Source organism: Symphalangus syndactylus, chromosome 13, assembly GCF_028878055.3.
Source record: "Symphalangus syndactylus isolate Jambi chromosome 13, NHGRI_mSymSyn1-v2.1_pri, whole genome shotgun sequence".
NCBI classification, from domain to species: Eukaryota; Metazoa; Chordata; class Mammalia; order Primates; family Hylobatidae; genus Symphalangus; species Symphalangus syndactylus.
Genome location: NC_072435.2, coordinates 127,568,891 through 127,591,147, shown reverse-complemented (window position 1 = coordinate 127,591,147; position 22,257 = coordinate 127,568,891). Strand labels below are relative to the sequence as shown.

General features: G+C 47.1%; 1 protein-coding gene across 24 annotated transcripts in view; it reads right to left on the bottom strand.

Moving 5' to 3' along the window:
• Nucleotides 1-22,257, bottom strand: part of EP400 (E1A binding protein p400) — a 128,505-nt gene that overhangs the window by 56,884 nt on the left and 49,364 nt on the right. For 21 of the 24 annotated variants that reach the window (XM_055240142.2, XM_055240147.2, XM_055240151.2 and 18 more), the window contains 11 exons: nucleotides 16,679-16,786; nucleotides 15,573-15,763; nucleotides 14,999-15,176; nucleotides 10,059-10,195; nucleotides 8,517-8,686; nucleotides 8,033-8,207; nucleotides 7,782-7,918; nucleotides 4,063-4,249; nucleotides 3,407-3,573; nucleotides 1,570-1,739; nucleotides 461-703 (listed from right to left, as the gene is read on the bottom strand). In XM_055240142.2, the coding sequence (XP_055096117.1) occupies nucleotides 461-703; nucleotides 1,570-1,739; nucleotides 3,407-3,573; nucleotides 4,063-4,249; nucleotides 7,782-7,918; nucleotides 8,033-8,207; nucleotides 8,517-8,686; nucleotides 10,059-10,195; nucleotides 14,999-15,176; nucleotides 15,573-15,763; nucleotides 16,679-16,786 (1,863 nt within the window). The remainder of the gene's footprint in view (nucleotides 1-460; nucleotides 704-1,569; nucleotides 1,740-3,406; nucleotides 3,574-4,062; nucleotides 4,250-7,781; nucleotides 7,919-8,032; nucleotides 8,208-8,516; nucleotides 8,687-10,058; nucleotides 10,196-14,998; nucleotides 15,177-15,572; nucleotides 15,764-16,678; nucleotides 16,787-22,257) is intronic. The other 3 variants (XM_055240153.2, XM_055240154.2, XM_063614763.1) reach the window with 1 other exon arrangement.

Here is a 22,257-nt window from a genome sequence, read left to right as displayed (position 1 = left end):
AACAGGTGAGAGACTAAAAAGAGCTAATGTTTTTTAGGAACCTAAAGCTAGTTCACATGACTGGCAAGGAAGCGACCTTCCCAAATGCAGTCGCTGTCACTCTAGGAGCATCTGCTCCCCCAGAGTGCACCTCTGTGGCTGGTGGAACAAGGCCGGGGCTAACACTGGAAGTGCCGTCCACAGCACCAAAGCATTGAGTGAGCGCAGCAGGAAAGCAGAGCTGGATGGCGGGGTCAGAAGAGAGAGCACAGATAGGAGAAGGCCGGATGTGGCCTCCGCAGAGGCACTCCCTGCTAGACTCATGCCGGAGGCAGCTGCACTGGTGAGAGGCAGCGCTGGGCACGGGGCTGGGGAAAGACAAAGGAGTGGACAGCAAGGCTCCTCCTACATCCCCGTGTTCTTAACACAACTCCTCTGGGGTAGAGAGATGGCAGAAACCTGGAAAGGTGAGGCCACTTACTGGGCAAGCGGGCCTGGGCCTGCGAGGTGAGCACCAGCCTCTGAGGCAGCGCGCTCTGCCCGGCCGCGTGCGAGGGGGCCTGGGGCTGGGGCGGGGGCTGGCCTGGGGTGGAGGCCTGTGCTGTGGTCTGGGCCCGCAGTTTCGCAGGATGGGCTGGGCTAGCGGCTGTGCTGGAGGCCGAGGCGGGTTGGTGTCGTGGAGCACTGGCGGAAGCCTGAGAGGTCTGAAACGGGGCTGCTGCTGCTGCAATCGATAAGGTTTGTTTGTGCAAAGCTGTTAGAGGTTCTTAATAAAATACAATATCTTAAACTGAATTTTAAAGAAATAAAATAAACATTTCACACTGTCTCTCAAATGAGAAGCCCCCTCTTAAGGAAAAAAAAAAAAGGAGGGGCCATACAGTTTACAGGGTGAGAGAAATGTAATTTTACTTGTTGTTAATTATCTTCACTTCGAGCTACAGCACTCTACGCGGTACATTTCCCAGAGTAAACAGAAACTGTTAGAAGTCAGCCCAACCACACATTAGTATCAATTACAAACTATTTCCTAAACACACAAAGAAAACATCAACAGAACTTCCACTCATATTTCTATAGAGAATGCTGGCAACAATGCAGGTCTGAGCATTTATTTTTAGCTCAGAAAACCTGGATGGACATGGTGTGGAGGGCCCCTTTGGCCAGGTGCTGAAATACTACTTTTAACTATTTTGATGACCTTTTCTACTCTATCTTTCCTCAAAAGAATAATTAAGTTCAAGTGACAGCACAAAATACAATATGAGCAGACGTTCTCAGGAGTCTCCTAGACGACTGCACGCATGCGCCTCTGTCAACAGAAATAGCCTGCCCAGTGGCTGTGAGCATCAGATCAACACTTAACACCTAGGAGTGAAACTTCTTCAATAGGGAAAACATCCATTACAACCCATCAAAAAGTCTAAAACTCATCAAGAACTAAACAAGGCACCTTCAGAGAGCCAGCGGGTGGTGCCTGTTCCCACTCAGGGACAATTACCGCATCCAGAGGCGCGAGAAGAAAATGCCATGAACTTGTCCCACAAAAACCTCCATAAGGCGGAGAGCAGACAACTACGTGAAGTCTACCTTTTGCCTCCGGATTGGCAGAGAACGTGGCGATGGGCGGCCGTCCTCGAAGTGGGCCCTGTGGAGCAGCAGAGGCCGTGGTGGGGGCTGCCGTCCGGGGCGGGTGAGTGCTGGGGAAAGCCACGGTGCGACCCTCGGGCTTCTGGCCATACTGCACAGGCTGAAACAACCTAGATGCCCATTGGTCCAGGCAAGAAGATACAGAGCATCAGACCACAGAGAGGACAGGCCACCTCATGGAGCCGGGGTTCACCGCTACCCACAGGAAGCCAGCTCAGGGACCAGCACCCAGAGTGCAGTTTACAGAGGGAAGTGGAAAGATGCCTAAGTACTGCTCTAGGTAAGCTCACCCCGGGCCCGGGCGCAATGGCTAACAAGACTAAGTACACCAAAGTGGTATGGTACATCCACCCAGATTCCTGGGAATACAAGGGTGAATGCTGTTTTAACTTTCACAATCACATCAATGTAGATAGAAAACAACGCATCTGTTACAGCACAAGGGCCGAGAGGAGTGAGGAGAAACATCAACTTGACACAAGTCTGATCAAGTGGCCGTTCAGGTGATGGTTCACTGTTGCCTCAAACTCCTGGCTTCAAGCAATCCTCTTGCCTCAGCCTCTAAGTAGCTAACAATACAGGTGTGCACCACCACGCCTGGATTTGATTTTTTTTTGGAGAGACAGGGTCTCACCATGTTGCCCAGGCTGGTCTCTAACTCCTGGGCTCAAGCAATCCTGCCACCTTGGCTTCCCAAAGCACTGGGATTACAGGCGTGAGCCACTGTGCCCACTTTAAGCTGGGAACTATATCGGCCATTTTCAAAACCCCTATACAATGTAACAGGCAGAGATGGCCATCAAAAGCCATTTTTAGGCTGGGCGTGTGGTCTCACACCTGTAATTCTAGCACTTTGGGGGACCGAGGCAGGAGGATCCCTTGAGCCCAAGAGTTCAAGACCAGCCTGGCAACATAGGGAGACCCGTCTCTATTAAAAACTTTTATAAACTTTTTTGTAAAAGGCCATTTTAAAAAGACAGACTAGCACCCACTGGAATGGGTGCTGTTCATTTAACTGAGGGCTGCAGGCTCTCTGAGGAGCAGCCTGCTGGGTCGTGGGTCCTCAAGTTGAACAGAAACCTCTGGTACTGACGAGGGGAGGGTGATCCACTCAAAGTCCCCAGTGAAGCCAAATACAGAAGTGCCAACAAGAAAGACTGCAGAACTCCTGGAATGACAAGGATCACAAGACTATCTACAGAACTGGCCCCTTCATCTCCAAATACCTATTTCCTTTCCTTTCTTTTCTTTTTAACCCAAGCACAGGATTTTGGATATTTCCAATTGCTAGATTTAGACTATGAGTCATTTATATCTCGTTTTAATCATCTAATGTGTCTGTCCCTCCCAGCCTCATGACACCCGCAAAAGCATCACTTCAGAATCATTCACATGTCACTTGTTAAGACAATGACATCACTGTGGGGGTGGAGTCCTCTACCTGCCACACTCACGACACGTGTGTGGTTTGGCCACACCAGCCTCCACCACAGGAGGCACCAGGTCAAATGTAGCCCTGACACCCACCCTACCCTAAAACTGCCGCAAAGATGATCAAGGAGGCTGCTGCTCAGGGAGGCAAGCAGTTGCACTGTACCACACAGCCTAAAAGGCATCTGCAGAGCCAGGCGTACCACAGCCAAGGACACCAGCAAGGTCCCAAGAGCAGCAGATAACCCAACTACATTAGCAGCCTTTCTTTTCACCACGCATAGACCTAGGTAGCTGTGGGGGCCCTGGGAGCCAACCCTCCCTGCTGCCTCTGGGTCGCACGCACCTGCTAGCCTTCAGCTTTGCTGCTGCTGGTCGGGCTGTTGGGGCTGCTGAAGTGGAGATTTCCTCCATGAGTTTCCGCGGTACCTTTTTCTTAGACAGCAACTCTGCCTCGTGACGAGTGATTTTATTTTCTAAGCCGATGAGATCAAACATAGAAAGATCTGCTTCCTAGAGAGAAGAAAAAAAGTCTTGCTGCACGAAGAGGCAAAAAAAGCACCTAAGAATCAAAACTGATTTCTATGGCAGGGCCCTAACGTGGGCATCCAGACGCTCCCCCTCTAACGGCCGCTCGGCAAGGAGACCCTCCTCCATGCCAATACACAGGTGCTGCCACGCCCTTGGTGAAGCTCTGTTGATGCGCCGTGCATGCTCAGCTACTTCTCACAGCCCACAATCCACACAACGCCAAGAAAGCCTGCCCTCTACATCTTTCCACTGTGTGAGCCTGTCTCCCTCGGGTAAATTTCCGGAGGTGGAACACTCCGGCAAGGGGTGGCAGGCCATCAGTGCTGCTAGACAGTGCCATGTATTGCGGAGCTACAATTGCAACTGCAGAAGAAGAGCTGCTTGAGAACCCATTTCCAAGAACGGTTTTATCTATAATGTGCCTAGAAAAGCTATCCAACAGTAATTCCGCTTTCTGGATCCTCCACTTACCTTCCAGAAATCTCTCTCCAGTGCCTTCAGGATTAAAGATGCGGACGGATACTCCAGTGGCCCCGCCACATAAGAAGAGCCTGGGTGCCGGGGCTCAACGAGCCCAGGGTGGTTGCAGATGCGCTGCAGCCGCACGAGGATGCTCAGGACGTTGACGAAGTGCCCGCTCTTTAAGGCTTCCTGAGTGCTGCCCGTGGAGAAAGAACCATGAAGTATTCAATCCAAATGGCACATGGACATAGTCCCACCCTCACCATTGACTGCCTCAACTCCAGAAAGGCAGTCAGGAGCAGATTTTTCTAGGTCCGCTTAATAAGTTAGACAGAGTGGCCATTCAAGTCCACGTCCCAGGCAGGTCCCTCTGCACTCGTTCGCCATCTCCATTGAGAATGACATCCACCCCACCAGAGCTGACGGGAAGACAGCCACTCCACTTCATTCACAATCATACCAAGTGCTCTGAAAGAGAAGTGGGGGCATCCAAGGGGGATGAGCAAAGTGAGGGGCAGGGTGAGCACAGCAGAGCAAAGCCCCTCACACACCCGCTCGGCAGCTCTGACACCTGGTCCTACACTGGCCCTGCAGGCAGTGAGTGGGGGTAGACGAGGGCCCAGGTCCATGCCCTGTGCGGCTTACCACCCAGTGAAGGGGGCAGACAGAAGGACCTACAACACACACTGGGACCAGGGCTGGGCAGGAAATGGGACCATGGTGGGGAGTAGCCCTCTGGCGTGAGCACAGTGCACCAGGCGGCCTGAGGGAGGAAACCGGGGTGACAGTGATGACAGGTAACTGGTCTGGAGAGAGACTCAGGAAGGAGATGGCAGACTTGTGGGAAGAGGAGGGAGGAGAGAGCAATGGCAAATTTCCAACTCAAACAACTGGGTTGATGGTGGTGCACACCCTAAAACAGGAACACCAGGGAGGAAGCCAGGCTTGGGAAAACACGAGCTCAGTTCTGCCACACCGGACGTGAGGAGCTCAAGGGTCAGCTCAAGTGCAGGTGACAGAAGCTACCATGACAGCAATATGCACCACAGAACCCAACCATGGCCGGGTGCAGTGGCTCACGCCTGCAATCCAGCACTTTGGGAGGCCAAGGTGGGTGGATCACTAGAGGTCAGGGGTTCGACACTAGCCTGGCCAACATGGTAAAACCCCGTCTTTACTAAAAACGCAAAAAAAATTAGCCAGGTGTGGCGGTGCATGCCTGTAATCCCGGCAACTCGAGAGGCTGAGGCAAGAGAATCACTTGAACCTGGGAGGCAGATGTTGCAGTGAGCCCAGATTGTGCCACTGCACTCCAGCCTAGGTGACAAGAGCGAGACTCCGTCTCAAGAAAAAGAAAAAAAAAAAAAAAAAAAAGCAGGAGGGCTCCACGGGGGAGACGGCACCTAAAGTCCTGAGTCCCCACACAGCTAGGCCTTGGCGCGTGAGAAGCACATTGCACGGGGGCTGAGAGATGAGTGGAGACGGAAAAATGGAGACAAGCATCGGGAGAGCTCCCGTGAGCCTGGCTCTGGACAGCAGCGTGGGAAGGAAAAGAGGCCAGGGAAGGACTTACATGCACAAGGGCCAGGGCAAATCACATGCTTCAAAAAGAATGGCTGAGACGACGGATGGTTCCGGAGAAGGGATGGGGCTTAAAGCCCACATGGAGGGGCTGGTAACAGAAAGGCAACTCGCCCTGGCTAACAGTAACCAGGAGAGGCCGGCACAAGCACAGGGGGATCTGGGCAGGTGGGGAGTCTGGTCTGGCAGCTCTGGAGCTCACGGTACAGAAACACGGGTGCCGCCCTCACGGCAGTGGGTGTGGCACGGTCCCTGCAAGAGGAGGGGGGAGCTGACCAGGACAGGACGCTCCTGGGCCACCCGAGGATCCCGTCAAGCACCAGACAGCACCCAAACACTTGATTACCAGGTGCTCCAGGGGGGCGAGGCGTGCGCACACCTAATGCACTAAAGCTTGATTTCACAGGCTCGGAAAGAAAGAGGAAAACGTGCATGAGGAGTCCAAGTGCCCTCCTGCCGTTCCACCCAGGGAGCAGATGCCACATAGCCAGCCTAAGACCAGCAGAATAAGACGTGCTTTCCCCCAACAGGTCCCAGGGCCACCAGCCTCTCACACCTCAGGTGACACTGCAACCCTGAAGGCAAACCACCATGTTGCGTGGGCACAACTACAGAAGGGCAATGGGTCAGACTCCCTAAGACGGTCTCTGTACGCAGGGCGTGGTCAATGTGACTTCCCTGACATGCTGGCGCCCAAACCCTGCATAAGTTTTGAGTCCTCTCCACTCAAATGACAACTAGTGTGTTACCAAAGCTGACATAGGCTGATTTCAGTATTCTACTGAAAAATCTGACACCAGTGCTTCAGCAACGTGGCAAAGCGGTTTCTGTCCACGCATACAAAGTTTCTACAATGCTTGGAGAGTCTCACCACTAATGGTGTGGAGTGAAGTGCTGCTCCACTGCTCCGCCTCTTGGAGAAAGGACGGTTGTATTGTGTAATTTGTGGAGGACTGAGAAATTCCACAGTCATCATGCACACTTACCTTCCCTCCTGAAATCTCCACTCACCAGGGATTAAGCATGCTGCATTCACAGGCCTCTCGAGGGTGCCCAGGCGACACATGCGCACACACAGAACCCTGGCAAGCCCGTGAGTGCACGCCCTCCAGCTGCAGAGCAGAGGATGAGGCGCAGAGAGGGAGACCCAGGACAGGGGGTGGGGTGTGGCTAGCATGGCCTCACCCCTAGTCTCCGCAAACCACAGTCTGCTGTGCCCATGGCCAGAGTGCACTCACACCATCGCCTGGCATCTGCTCCGCTCATCAGGGTCCCCACGTCATCTCCTCACGAGGGGAGCACATGAGCACGTGGCTGGGGGAGGAGTGGGGTCACCTGATCCAGTGTGTCTGACTGTGCCTGTGAGGGACACTGAGGTGGCACGGGGTAGGGGGTAACCCTGCAGCACTGCCTCATGGCCACACCCCTAGCAAAGAGTGAGGTGTGATGACTAAGCACAGATAAATTTCAAATCCTCCAAAACTTGATTTCCAGGGTTTTTCGTGTTTCTTTCATCTAAACTCAGGAAAATGGAAAGCCTGACAGATCAAAACCATGCACATCTGAAGACCTCGGAGAGGGTCAAGGGGGGCCCCACACTCTGTGTCATCTCGAAAGGCACAGCTTCTGGCACCAGCACGTCCCTGCCGGACAGAGGCACAGCGGCCGGCCATCAAATGGTGTGCGTTGCATGGCGCATTCCACCCCATGCAACGCACCACTCATTGCGCCGCAGACACCAGCATGCCACCGCCGGTGGACCACAGCCGACCCAAGTCCTGGGGCCTCCAGCTGGCTGTGGGAAGGCGAGCTGCTCAATCACCGTCCCTCCCAGATGAATGGAAACTAAAATTCACAGAATTCTCTGGGCAACACAGGGAGCAGCACCAGGACACCACCCTACACGTGGGCAGCTACACAGGAGTGGGGCTTCTGAGACAGGAAGTGCAGCAGGGCCAGCATGAGCCTGAAACAGCTGGAAACACCTGAGGCCGCAGAGCCCGCTGCCCCCGGGAGGGTGCCTCAGCCTCCAGCTCCAGACACCCAATCCTTACGGAAAGGAGCTTTATGCTGAGGCCACAGAAAGAGCCACTGTCCCTCACAGGCAGGGACAGCAAAGGGGGCACATGCCCAGAGCCCACACTCACCCAGGTTGTAGGATAACATCCTCGTATAAGGCTTTTTGTCGGTTAGAAAGGCGACACTTCAAAACATGCTCATATTTCTTTGTTAGCTGCTTTTCCACATCTCTCTTAGTTCTCCTCAAAATAAATGGCTGTGTTACCTGAAAATAAAAAAACTGTTTACTGTTTTCTTTCCAAAAATGCTGCTGTAACACGTTTACAATGAGGCATACCCATGTTTAATTAATTAACTGAAATGGCAGAACCCAACCTACCCTGTGTAACCTTATGACCACCTTATGGTAGTAATCCTGGCTCTCTTCACTGGGGGCCCTCAGAGGGGAGCTCAGGTAGGGCCTGGAGATCCCTGGGACCAGGAAGTGCACCATGGTCCAGAGCTCCAGGAAGGTATTGTGCAGCGGCGAGTCGATCAGAAGCAGGCGTTGTTGGCTGCAAACAGGACAAGAGACAACACTGGAATTCTACAGCCACGGGGCTGGCTGCAGCAGCGTCTTCTCTGACAATGTGTGAGAAAAGGGACAGTGATTTGACCGCAAATGTCAACGTGCATATGCCTGAAAAGGGGGGCTGCACTGACCCAGCTCTGGAGCTCTCTGGCCCATGTGCTGGGATGAAGATGAAAAGCAATTCTCTAGCTCAAAGGCCATTGTTTGTGTCTGCAATTACACAGAGTTCTTCAAGAGAATCTTTTACATCAACAGCAAAGAACACTCAATGATAAGCGCGTAACACACAGACCTCTGCAGGGTGAAAACCGCTTCCCAGTGCCTCTCGGTCATGCCCTTCACGCGCTGCATCTCATCAATGACCAGGCACTTCCAGCGCACTCGTGTGAAGGCGGTGAAGCCCCGGAAGAACTGAGTGTAGGACGTGATGCAGACATGGAAGCTGTTGGGTTCGGCCCACTCCTGCAGCACAGAGAGGATGGCTCAGTGCCTTCCCACTCCACTGTCTTCCAAAATCACCTTGAGGACACACGCTTCCCAAAGCTCACCAACCAGTGACTCCGTTCCCACCTATAATTTTACTCGCTTTTTTAAATAACTTGCTATTACCACACAGAAAATGGCTGTGTTTATGTTTTTATCTCTTCCTCTAGGGGTCTAAAGCAGTTTCGTTGACAAATTAAGAAGCTATTTTGCAGGCGCTGACAATTACCATTTGGAAAATACTGAGATTATGGCAGAGGATCCTGAAGCAGGGCGAGCTCTTCTAGTATCTAATCAAAACAAGGGGAAGTGTGCTCAGAAAAAAAAAGAGATGTCAACATCTGTATTGCAACTGACTGCATTATACGCTTTTTAAAAACAAACTAAAAGCCAGACATAGTACTATGGCTTGAATGTGTTCCCTCCAAAACTCATGTTGAAATCTAATGCCCATGGTGGTAGTATTAAGAAGTGGACACTTCCCTGCTCTCAAGGATGAACTTGTGCAGTATGAAAGGGCTGGAGGGAACCAGCTTGGACCCTTTTGCCCTTCCATCCCTTTCGCCATGTCCCCTCCAAAATGTGCAGCAGCAAGGCCCTATCTGGGAAGTGGAAACCAGGCCCTCACCAGACACTAAATCTGCTGGCATCTGGATCTTGGACTTCACAGCCTCCAGAACTGTGAGAAATAAATTCCTATACTTATAAATTACCCAGTCTGTGGTATTTTGTAATAGCACCAAAAACAGACGAAAATAGTAAAAAAGAAAATACTACTGAAAGCTCCCTTTTTCAGTAAACACTACTCAACACAATGATGTCTAATGGTCCAAAATGTTCTACTCAATGGAAAACTGTGATGAATCTACCTTCAGTGACCTAGTACTAGAAACTACAGGGCAGACAAAAATCTTTAATAAGTTAAATTTGTTCCAGAAACGTTATCTATTAGGCATGTTGTGGAAATGCTTCTATGTGTTTTAAATTCAGAGCTGGGAGCACCCAGCTGCTCCTCTGTGCCTGTGGAAGCCAGCAGGGCCTCCAGGGGGAAAGTGTTGCACTGCCCCAGAGAATACCATTTCCGGAGGAAACTGCCCCACTTTCTGGGCAGTGACACTGAGCTCTGTGCACACCTGGGCCTGCGAGTGTGTGGCCCTCCTCACAAGGAACAGCCAGGCCGATGTGGTATTGTCTATGCTTTCAAGGGGAACAACATAAAGGTCTGTTAACTTATGAATGAGTGGTCTTTAATAATTCCATGAATAAGCATGTCTTCACATTTTTTAACGTGTCTTTTATAAAAATTAACATGGCTTTCTGTTTAGCTTTATGTTCAAAAAAAAAAAAATACCTGTCTCTTTGCTTTGAGTTCTCTGTGGCTGCCAATATATGAGAGGATTTTGAGTCCGGGACACCAACGTTTCAATTCAAGCTCCCACTTGAATATGTTACAACTTCTCACAACAACAAGATGGGGGCCCCAATTACCTACAAAGGAAAAAACAGAATTTTCCACGTCAAAGTATCTGTCATGTCCAGGCACGTAGCACTGTGTCTGACCAGAGACGCTTCATCAGTACGAGTATGTGTCACATGAGCCACCGCACGACTAAGACAGACTTGGGGGGGAACAAGTGCATTCATCTGGAGCCAGCACACTGCCCAGAAGCTGCTCCTTGGCCCCCAGGGCGCTGCTGCACAAGCACCAAGCCTGGACCAGAGGAGGCCTCAGTAGACACACATTGAATGAGCAGTCCCAAGAAGACGCTGGTGTTCATTCAAACCACAGAGAACCCCTCCAAGAGCCCGGGAGGAACGAGTAACACTCAGAAAGTGGACTCACAGACTAAGAGAGCCCCAGACCCTGCTCAAGTCCTTCCCACAAGCCAGGCATCCATGCAACAGGTGTCTAAACTGTGTTTTGTTAGCCAAGGGCTTGTGTCCATCACTGCTTCCCAAGCTTTAGTCAGGGCACATCCAAACCATCCTAAAATATGTTGTTTCAAATTTCACTCCAGAAAACTAAGATTTTTTTTTTTTTAAGATGGAGTTTTGCTCTTGTCACCCAGGCTGGAGTCCAACAGCACAATCTCGGCTCACTGCAACCTCTGCCTCCCAGGTTCAAACGATTCACCTGCCTCAGCCTCCTGTGTAGCTGGGATTACAGGCACACGCCACCATGCCCAGCTGATTTTTGTATTTTTAGTAGAGATGGGGTGTCACCATGTTGGCCAGGATGGTCTCAAACTCCTGACCTCAGGTGACCCGCCTGCCTCGGCCTCCCAATGTGCTGGGATTAAAGGCATGAGCCACTGAGCCTGGCGAGAAAACTAAGGTTTTTTAAGATTATTAGAGGAATACATACGAATTTCAACTTCTGTGCTATAAATGTAACATAAACCAAGTTACAAGACAGACTTAGCAGACTTTAAACAAATATTTACAACACATCCATCTACAGCCATTACTGCTAATACGCAAAGCATTCCTGCTGATCCTGGAAAAGAACCACCCAATAGAAAAATAAACAAAGGATATGAACAGAAATGTCACAAAGAAAAAAATATATCAGGACAATAAACTCTTTAAAAAAAGACACAACCGGCTGGGCGCAGTGGCTCACGCCTGTAATCACAGCACTTTCGGAGGCTGAGGCAGGCAGATCACGAGGTCAGGAGTTCAAGACCGGCCTGACCAATATGGTGAAACCCTGTCTCTACTAAAAATACAAAAAATTAGCTGGGCATGGTGGCGTGTGCCTGTAATCCCAGCTACACAGGAGGCTGAGGAAGGAGAATCGCTTGAACCCTGGAGGCGGAGGTTGCAGTGAGCTGAGATCACGGCACTGCAATCCATCCAGCCTGGGCAACAGAGCAAAACTCTATCTCAAAAAAAAAAAAAAAAAAAAAGACACAACCTCAGGAGTAAGTAAACACAAATCAAATCCAGATGATATTTTAACCCTCAGTGAAAAACAAGATTTAAAAAATAAATAAAAAAGAAAGAAAAGAAAAGCTGGCTAGGCACGGTGGCTCACAGCTGTAATCTCTCTAATCCCAGCACTTTGGGAAGCCAAGGCAGGAGGATCTTTTGAGGCCAGGAGTTCGAGATCAGCCTGGGTAACATAGTAACACCTCATCTCTCCAAAAAAAAAAAAAAAAAAAAAAAAAATTAGCCAGGCGTGGTGGCATACACCTGTATTCCCAGCTACTTGGGAAGCTGAGGCAGGAGGGTTGATCACTGGTGCCCAGGAGGCTGAGGCTACAGTGAGCCATGATCACACCACTGCTCTCTAAGCTGAGCAGACACCTGTACCAACACCTGCACGGATGCAGACCACACACTAAGGCAAAGCCACAACAGCTCCAGGGCCTGCTGGGCCTCTATCGTGGCTGACCCCAATCTTTCTGTCCTCATCCCCCACCGTTCCCTCACACCCCTCTCGCCCTCACACTGGCTTCGGTGCTGTTCCTGGACATCAGCTGCACTTGCAGCCCCCACCCCCACTGCCCCATCTCCCTGAGACCTTGCTCCAGCTGGCCAGGCTCCTGTCACTATGCTGGGTCATCAGCCCATTTCAAGGTTCATCTGTATCAGTGTGGGGTTCCTGAAAGCAGGGCTGCACCCTCAGGACCTAGAAAAGTGCCTGGGGTCTGTGAGAGTCATCAGGTAAGGGGCAGATGAATGAACGCTGACTGATTCACTCATCTGTTCAACTGACAAAACACAATCCCCTAGTTTTAGAAGCACAGGCTACTTCCAGGCCGGGCACAATGGCTCATGCCTGTAATCCCACCACTTTGGGCAGCCAAGGCAGGCAGATCGCTTGAGCCCAGGAGTTCAAGACCAACCTGGCAACATGGCAAAACCCTATCTCTGCCAAAAATACAAAACTTAGCCAGTTTTTTGTTTAGTCATAGTGATCCTCCCACCTCAGCCTCCTAAGAAGCTCCTTAGGAGGCTGAGGTGGGAGGATCACTTGCACCTGGGAAGTCAGGGCCGTAGTGAACCCTGATCATGCCACTGCACTCCAGCCTGGGCAACAGCACCTCAAAAAAAAAAAAAAAAAAAAAAAAAGCTGGGCTCATGCCACTGCACTCCAGCTGGGCAATAGCACCTCAAAAAAAAAAAAAAAAAGCTGGGCATGGTGTCTCACGCCCATAATCCCAGCACTTTGGGAGGCTGGGAGGTGGATGGATCACTTGAGCTCAGGAGTTCCAGACCAGCTTGGGCAACATGATGAAACCCTGTCTCTACCAAAAATACAAAAAAATTAGCCAGGCATGGTGATAAGCGTCTGCAGTCCCAGCTACTTGGGAGGCTGAGGCAGGAGGATCGCTTGAGCCCAGGAGACGGAGGGTGCAGTGAGCCAAGGGTGCACCAGTGCACTCTAGCCTGGGTGAAAGAGCAACACTCTGTCTCAAAAAAAAAAAAAAAAAAGTATAGGCTACTTCCAATATTTTACTACTGTAACAGTGAACACTCTTTTAACCTAAATAATAAAGTAGTAAGGCAAGGTAGCTTTTCCATCTAGAAGTAACTATCCATATGAATGGATGCTATAGCACTACATCTAAATGGTGTGACACGGGCCAAAGACAGAAACAAATAATGGAAGAAAATATGAAGCTCAGAAGTTGATCTGCTTATGCTTAAAAACTGATCATGAGATGCACCGAGTTTTTCAAAACAGAAGGCAAGGAAGAGGTATTCAACAGCAATCCTGTGGCAAACTATGCAAACAGCTTAGAGGGGAACTGTTAAGAAGAACCTTCAGGCCGGGTGCAGTGGCTCACACCTGTAATCCCAGCACTTTGGAAGGCCAAGACAGGCGGATCACCTGAGGTTGGGAGTTCGAGACCAGCCTGACCAACATGGAGAAACCCCATCTCTACTAAAAATACAAAATTAGCTGGGTGTGGTGGCGCATGCCTATAATCCCAGCTACTCGGGAGGCTGAGGCTGGAGAATTGCTTGAACCCAGGAGGCGGAGGTTGCAGTGAGCCGAGATCCTGCCATTACGCCCCCAGCAGCCTGGGCAACAAGAGCGAAACTCCATCTCAAAAAAAAAAAAAAAAAAAAAAAAAAGAACCACCCTCTCTGGAGGTGAAGGGACCCTCAGCCCTGCCTCTCTCTCTTTAAGCTACTTGGACTGAGACCCCTACCACAGGTGAAGGGACCCTCAGCCCTGCCTCTCCCTCTTTAAGCTACTTGGACTGAGACCCCTACCACAGGTGAAGGGACCCTCAGCCCTGCCTCTCTCTAAGCTACTTGGACTGAGACTCCTACCACAAGCCCACTGTGTTCCATTTCTTTCCACGCAGCCTTCAGTCAGAGCACCCATGGGGTCATCGCTTCCCTAAGCTGACCCTCCTAATTTAAACGTGTCCAGCTTTACGTTCAAAGCTCAAATGTAAAGACGAGGCCACGTCCCCTCTTCTCTACAGCAATAGCAAATCCTACTTTAAGTCTGGAACATATAGTGGGAACCACATTCCAAGATGTTTACTGAACACTTCTCTTACAAGAGCAAGAACAGTGAAACCTTGTCCTACATTAGAGACACAAGTCACACCTTCTTCTGCAGCTAGGCACAGAGCAGGAGACTAGGGTGGGCACCTGACCCAAAAGCCAAGAGAGGAAGGGGAGTGAACGGGGAGCTGACTCTAAAGACTGGAAAGGAGGCCAGAGGGCCTACACAAGCTGTGTACCAGCTAGAAGTGTCAAGAGGGTGAAGAACCAGTTGGGGCTGCCATGCAGAGGCTGAGCCCACACAGTGTACCCAGGCCCATTCCCTAAGGAACCAGAGCAGTGGATCGGAAACGCTGCCCCACTGACAGGTGAAATCCAGCAAAAGGACGAGAGGAGGCATGCACATGATAACATGAAAAGGATACAGCGAGCCAAGATGCGTGCCACAAACCACTCCACATGGCTGAGAGCCCAACAGCGGGTTCACGCCAGTCTAGAAGCAGCAGGGGAAGTGGACCAACTGCTCTGCTGCCCACACACTGCACAGTGACCTGACCCTGGAGTCACAAGGTTCAGTCATAGCCTGACGAGTCTCTGTATTGTATTAGATTTTTCACTAATTGTTACTGGATGTTAACTGTGAACCAGTTTTTTATTCATTCATACAATGAATACTTCTGAGCCTCAATTTGCTCAGGTCAAAGGACAGGAGCAAAGAAGTAGATAAGATAGCCAAGTCCCCACACTCCCATCAAACACACTGGCCTACGGGTAAGTCCTAGCAAATAGATATTGTTCAAAAAACTAGCAAACTCTTACCTTCGTTACAAGCTAGGTGGGCAAAAAAAGCAATGATCTGCACTGTTTTACCCAGCCCAGCTTCATCTGCCAATATGCCATTGAGATTCTTCCTGTAGAGTTTGGCCAGCCAGTCCAAGCCAATCTTCTGATAATCTCTGAGAGCCCCATACAACAAAGACGGAGCATTAAACTTGACCTGCAGTGATGAACAAATCAAAGAATGACTGCTCGTCAAAATAATCACCCAAACTTTTTCTCAAAACTGAAATCAACAGTCACATGATAAACTAATTAGAAAGCCACAAAAATGATCTACAGAAAACAGGAAGAGGAAGAATTGCTTCTTTTGGAGACCGAGTCTTGCTATGTCACCCAAGCTGGTCTTGAACACCTGAACATCTGGGCTTAAGCAGTCTCCTGCCTCACCCTCTTGAGTAGCTGGGACTACAGGCACGTGAAGAATTGCTTTTTCTGACAACTCTGCAGTTGGGATAGAGCACTTCACTGGGAAGAGGAAAAGCTTTTCTCATGGCTAGGCTATGTGCTCTGTCTCTCAAAGGCCCATCCCACACTTGAAAGCCCAGTGCCTCACCGAGGTTGTGACCCGAGCACTGCCCTTGGGCAGGATGGCTTCAGCCACCGCAGTGACGTCCGCAATGTCCTTGGCGTTTGGCTTCCCGATATTCATCCTCTCGGCAGCTTTGAACTGATCCATGATGAAAAGCGAGTCGATGAGAACCAAGTCCTTGCGACTCTCCCTGTCGCCTGGGCAGTCATCTGCATCTGTAACGACAATAAAACAGAGAAGTGGGGGCCACTGAGAGGGCTTTATAAATCTAAACCTTTTTTTAAAACAGGAAAAAGTTTACAGAATCCAACTACTTCAAATACTGAAATAGGCAATAATTTTTTATCTGTAATCCAAAACATCTAACAATGCTATCTGGATAAATGGGAGAGAACTCTCACGAAACTATCAAACCAAGGACCATTCTGGAAAGCCCTCCAAGAGTATAATTTGCCCCAAATAGTCTGGTACTTTGGAAAATGTCTCCATAGCAATTAGGAGCTGGTATCACAGAGAGATACATGTAGGTGTCTCAGGGTTTAGGGATCTCCCCTCTATCACCAAGAAAGAAAAAAGTAGAACCCTTTCCCAAATGTGGGAAACTGGGAGGAGGCCAAACCCGCCACTCCTTCCTCTGGTCCTGCTGGCAGCATGGGGTCTGGTAAGACCTGACCTCCTCAGGGCTTCGGTGGGCCCCTCCCCAACTCGCATGCAGGTATCTCACTGTCCCAACAACTGGAATGAGAGCAGGAAAGGCAGACCTTTTCTGGTATGCTCCGTGCATCTGTTTAGAAAGTCTAATACCAAGTAAAATAAACTACTCAAAACTGGTGTGTTAAACAAACACAGCACAGCCTGAATAAATATGATATCTAGGTCCATAAAACAATGATGTTTATAAATCTAGAGAAAAATATTTTTACATCCTTCACAACATGATCAAGTGCCAGGTTAGTAAAAGCACGGAATTTAATAAAATTCTATTCAATATAAAGATACTTATTAAATATTTCTAATTTTTCATTTTATCAAACTAAAAGAAATTTTCTAAATCTTATTTTAAGTCTTTGTCTGTAAGTATTCTGGCTTCTGCTTTTAACCCTGAATTCTTACAAACGCTGGGAGCGCACCTTCCTCTCCGCTTGTGTCCTCCCCATCAGGCTTCGGCCGGGGCCACTGAGAACTCGGCAGGAAGGCACCTTCATACAGCTTCATCAGGTCCAGGAGGGGCAGCTCAGCTGCAGAGGGTTGCGGGCAGAAGGGCTGTTACTTTATAACAACAACTGTCATTTAAATTGGGAAGGAGCAACAGCCAGGAGAACCATGCTAAGAAGGGCAAGGGGCTTCCTCTCACATGTATTCCTTTTTCCAGCTTTAGATCACTCCTTGGAAAAAGATTATATTGTCTAAAAGCACACTTGTTTTTTCTAAAAACGAAAATCGTTGCCCATTACTGATAAAAGGTGTAAAATATTTTGTTGGGGGATGCAAGGGGAATGATGAGAAATTACTTAGTAGGTGCAACACACATTTGGGTCATGACATACCAGAGACCCAGACTTCACCACTACACAGTACAGCCAGGAAACAGCACTGTACTTGTACCCCAGAAATTTATGCAAATTAAAAAATGTATAAAATATTTTCTCTATAAAGATGAGAATCTTTGAAAGAAATTCAATCGTATTCACAAAAGATTTAAAATATCTGAAATAATCTAAATGAACAGTAACAGTATAGACTAATAAATAAAAATGTAAAAAATGAACACTATTGATAGGAAATAACTGATGAAGATACATAAAAATATAAAACATCAAATTAAGAAACAAAAAGCAAAAATGTCAAAAAGTATGATAAAACATAGTTAAGCTTTTTTAATAAAACATTCACCCTAATTGCTTAAAAACAAATACCACACATTAATTAAATCCCCAATCACAGTGGGCAAAGAATATGAAGCTGTTACATACACAAAAGTATAAAGGGCAATAAAACGTTTTTTCATTAATCATCCCTGGAAATCAGTGCACAATTTGTTTAGTATCAAATTATCAGCCATCTTAAAATCATAACACTGGGAAACTATTATGAATTAGATACTCTCACATGCTGCTGATAATGGCGTAAACTGTCTGGATTTTTCTGGAAATCACACGGAAAGCTCAAGGGCTTTGGAATCCAACGCCCTCAACTTCATCATTTCCCCCTTTAGTGAGTCTATCCACAGGAAAGACAGAAATGTGAACCCAGATTTCTGTTCAAAGAATGTTCACACAGTGGTAGATCTAACAGGGGAAACACTTTAGTTGGGCTGTGTACTTGCTATATGTGAGCTTGTCTTCATCTATATTTTATGTCAAATAAAGACCTGAGCCAAAACAACAAATGCCATGGACAAGCACCCTACAAGGACCACGTTAAAGGCACTGTCCACTTGGGACTAGCAAAACACTCTTTGAATTCATTTGCTCAGGATGTTAAATATTTGCCACACTGACTCGATGGACACGGACGTAATGGAGCCCAGTGAAAGTAAGTGTCGGCTGTGGAATCCAGGTGGTGTGTCCATGGTGTTCCTAACAAGGTTCTTCACCTTTCCTGTCTGATGCTTCCAGGGCAAAATGCTGGGATGCACCATTACAGCATATGATGCTATATGTAAGTAGGAAAAACAAGCCAAACCACCAGAAACTTCCAATCACAAGATAATTCTGTAAGGTGTCTCAGAACAAACAATACATGGAAATCAGCCTCCACATATGGAAATGAGTTAGAAAATGAAATCAAAGGAAAAAACCCGTTTAGACAGAAAATTAAATACAGTCGTCCCTCAGTATCCTTGAGGAGGTGGTTCCAAGGCCCCTCTCGGATACCAAGATCCAAGGATGCTCACGTCCCTTATATAAAGTAATGTATATTTGCACGTAACCTATATACGTCCTCTCATATATTTTAAATCATCTCTAGGTTACTTATAATACCTAATACAATGTAAATGCTATGTAAATAGTTGTTACACTATTTTTTTTGTATCTTTTTTGTAATTGTTGTACTGTTATTTTGGCTTATTTGGTTTGGGGAGTTTTCTGGTTGGCTGTTTTTTTTTAATTTTTTTTTAGAGATAGGGTCTTGCTATGTTGCCCAGGCTGAACTTGAACTCCTGGGCTCAAGTGATCACCCTGCCTCAGTCTCCCAAGTAGCCAGGATTACAGGTGTGAGCCACCACACTCAGCTGTGTTATTTTTTACTGTTTTGCTTTGTTTTGTTTTCGGTAAATATTTTCTATCTGTAGTTGATCAAATTCATGGATTTGAAACCCATGGATATGAAGAGCTAAATATACTTAGAATTAAACTTTCAAAAATGTACCCCATCTCTGTGAAGAAAGCTCTAACAGGTTCCTGAAGACCGTGAAAGAAGCCTTGACCCAACGAGAGGCTCTGCTCATGGATTCAGCTCGACACCATAAAGACAATGGGATCCCCAGGAACCCACCTCCTGGTGTTCACTCCCACACTGACCTGGCCTGACCAGTGTGACCACCATATGTGAGAATGACAGTAGGTGACTTCCAAGACTCAGCTACAAAAGATACTACAGCGTCCATCCTGCTCCCTCGCGGATACTTGCTCTGGGACACCAGCCCCAGGTCAGGAGGACACTCAACCTGCCTTCAGCATGCAACCAGAGCCCATCAGCTGGCAGAATGAACCAGCCTGGAATGGCATCCTCTAGCCTGCCACATCAAGCCTTCTGAAAACCATCTTCACAGGAGACCTGTGCCACAACCACTCAGCAAGGCTGCTCCCAAACTCTGCCCCGCAGAGAGTATACAGCGCTAATTTAACAGGAAATCTAGTAAGCCAAGAATGCACACCATAATCAGATAGCCACTACAACAAGAATACAAAAAGCTAACAGAGAAGAGGAAATGAAATAATTTGTAAATACTTGACTGATGCTTTAACCATAAAGAGATTGACTAAAGAACAGGTGAGAAAATACAAAATAAATTTTAAAATTATGATAGATCTAGGCCCAATTATTAATAGAAAAGGCTTAAATTTAATACAAATGTACTAAACACTCCAATTTAGAGACATAAGGATGTTAGAATAAACTGCAGGGCAGAGAAGACCAACTATATGCTGTTTACAAGAGACATGCTTTATAAAAGAACACAGATCAGAAGTTAACAGAAACTCTCTCTAGAGGAAACTCCCTCAGTGTCAGGCCTAAAGTAACTGCCACAATAAAGTTCCAATAAATTGTCAAAAATCACGAAGTACACTAGGAAACAATGTACCATCAGCAGAAACCAGGATTCATAAATGACGGCAGAATCAGACCTGCAAAAACATCACCCATGCAATTATCAGACACAGATTATAACATTCTATATTTGAAGAAATAAAAGAGACGACTGAAAGTCTGAATACAGAGCAAGAGATAATTTTAAAATTTCATGTAGGTTTTCTAAAAAACCATTGGGAATGTCTTAAAACAAACTGGTAACTGGAATTTAACACTTAATCAATGGGTTAACAAAAGACTAGGAAGAGCTTAAAAGAGAATTCATAAAATAGAAAACAGAAGTGATAAAATTATCTAGAATCAAGTAAAAATGATGACGTAATAGGCTAACAATTCTAAATCTATATATGCACATACTAACATAGTCTCACAATACATAAAATGAAAACTGACAGAAACTTAAGGAGAAATAGGTACTCATTATCATAATGGAACATTTTAACATACTCTCTCAGTAATTGATAGAGCAACAAGACGAAAATCAGTAAGGATAAGAAGAACTGGATAATGCAATCAACAAGTTCTAGCTGGTGGACTCAGAGAGAAAACTGTACCATAACCTGATGAATGCATGTTGTTTTAAAGCATGTATGGAATGTTTATAAACTGGTCCATTCAAAACCTACCTCAACAAAATCCAGGTCAGTGAGAATCCCATAAATCTACTGTCTGATCAAAATGCAATTAATGTAGAATAATAATAAAAATATATATTGAAAACCCTGTATTATTTGGAAATTAAGAAACATCCTTCTAAATAACTCATGAGTCCATAAAAAATATATATGGGGAAATCAGAAAATATTTAAAACTGAATAATAAACATGATATTCAGCTAAAGCAGTATTACAGAAAAATTCAGACCCTTAAATGTTATATTAATGAGCTGATGAAAATTAGTAACCTAGTAAGCTAGTCATCCAAGTTAAAAACTCAGAAAAAGATGTTTTTAAAAAAGAAATACTAAGAGCAGAAACAAACAGAAAACAATATACAGGCGCCAGGTTAAAAAAAAAAGAAACTGACAAACTTTTGACAAGACTATCAAGAAAACAGACAGGCATAAATACACAGTATTAGGGGAAAGAAGGGACATACATACAAACACAGCCAAGATCGGAAACACTGTAAGGAGAAATTATTGACAATGTATGCCAATAAATTTTAAAATTTAGATGAAATAAAGAAATTCTTAAAAATGTGACTATCAAAATTGACTATGAAGAAAAGAAAAAGTCATATTCCTCAATTTAATGTATGAGGGCCAGGCGTGGTGGCTCATGCCTGTAACCCCAGCACTTTGGGAGGCTCAGGTGGGCGGATCACCTGAGGTCAGGAGTTGGAGACCAGCCTGGGCAACATGGTAAAACCCTGTGTCTACTAAAAATATAAAAAATAGCTGGGCGTGGTGGCTGGTGCCTGTAATCCCAGCTACTCAGGAAGCTGAGGCAGGAGAATCGCTTGAACCCAGGAGGCAGAGGTTGTAGTGAGCTAAGATCATGCCACTGCACTCCAGCCTGGGCGACAGAGCAAGACTGTCAAAACAAACAAACAAACAAACAAACAAACAAAACATGCAATACCCATCTACAACAGAAACACTGGGGCTGGGCGCGGTGGCTCACGCTTGTAATCCCAGCACTTTGGGAGGCCGAGGCGGGCGGATCACGAGGTCAGGAGATCGAGACCACGGTGAAACCCCGTCTCTACTAAAATTACAAAAAATTAGCCGGGCGTGGTGGCAGGCGCCTGTAGTCCCAGCTACTCGGAGAGGCTGAGGCAGGAGAATGGCGTGAACCCGGGAGGCGGAGCTTGCAGTGAGCCGAGATTGCGCCACTGCACTCCAGCCTGGGTGACAGAGCGAGACTCCGTCTCAAAAAAAAAAAAAAAAAACAACAGAAACACTGAAGAATAGATACGAACTTCATTAATCTTATAAAAATATCTACAAGAACCCTATACACCATGTCCATTCATGAAACATTAAAGGTATCATAGTCATCCTGAGAGCAGCAGTGAAGAGCACACCGTAGGACACATCAGGCCAAGGCTTCCACGCACTGCAGATCCTCAGAACAACACTGGTCATCCCATTTACAACTGAGAAAAACACCACGGAGAGCTCAGACAACCTGACTGAGGCCATGGGGTCAGTAGGCAACAAACATTAGGTTTGAACCATGCAATTATGACTCAACACTCTAACACTCTGCCTTTCTACTGAAAGTGTTCCCTTTCAAAGCAAGAACAAGCCAAAGTTGTCCACCACTAGCACGAACTCAACACTTTACTGAAAACCCTACCTAACACAAAATGGCAAGAAAAAGTAGTATAAAAGGAACAAGGATTATAAAGGAAAAACTCTTCAGAGAAGTATACAAAGACTTTGTAT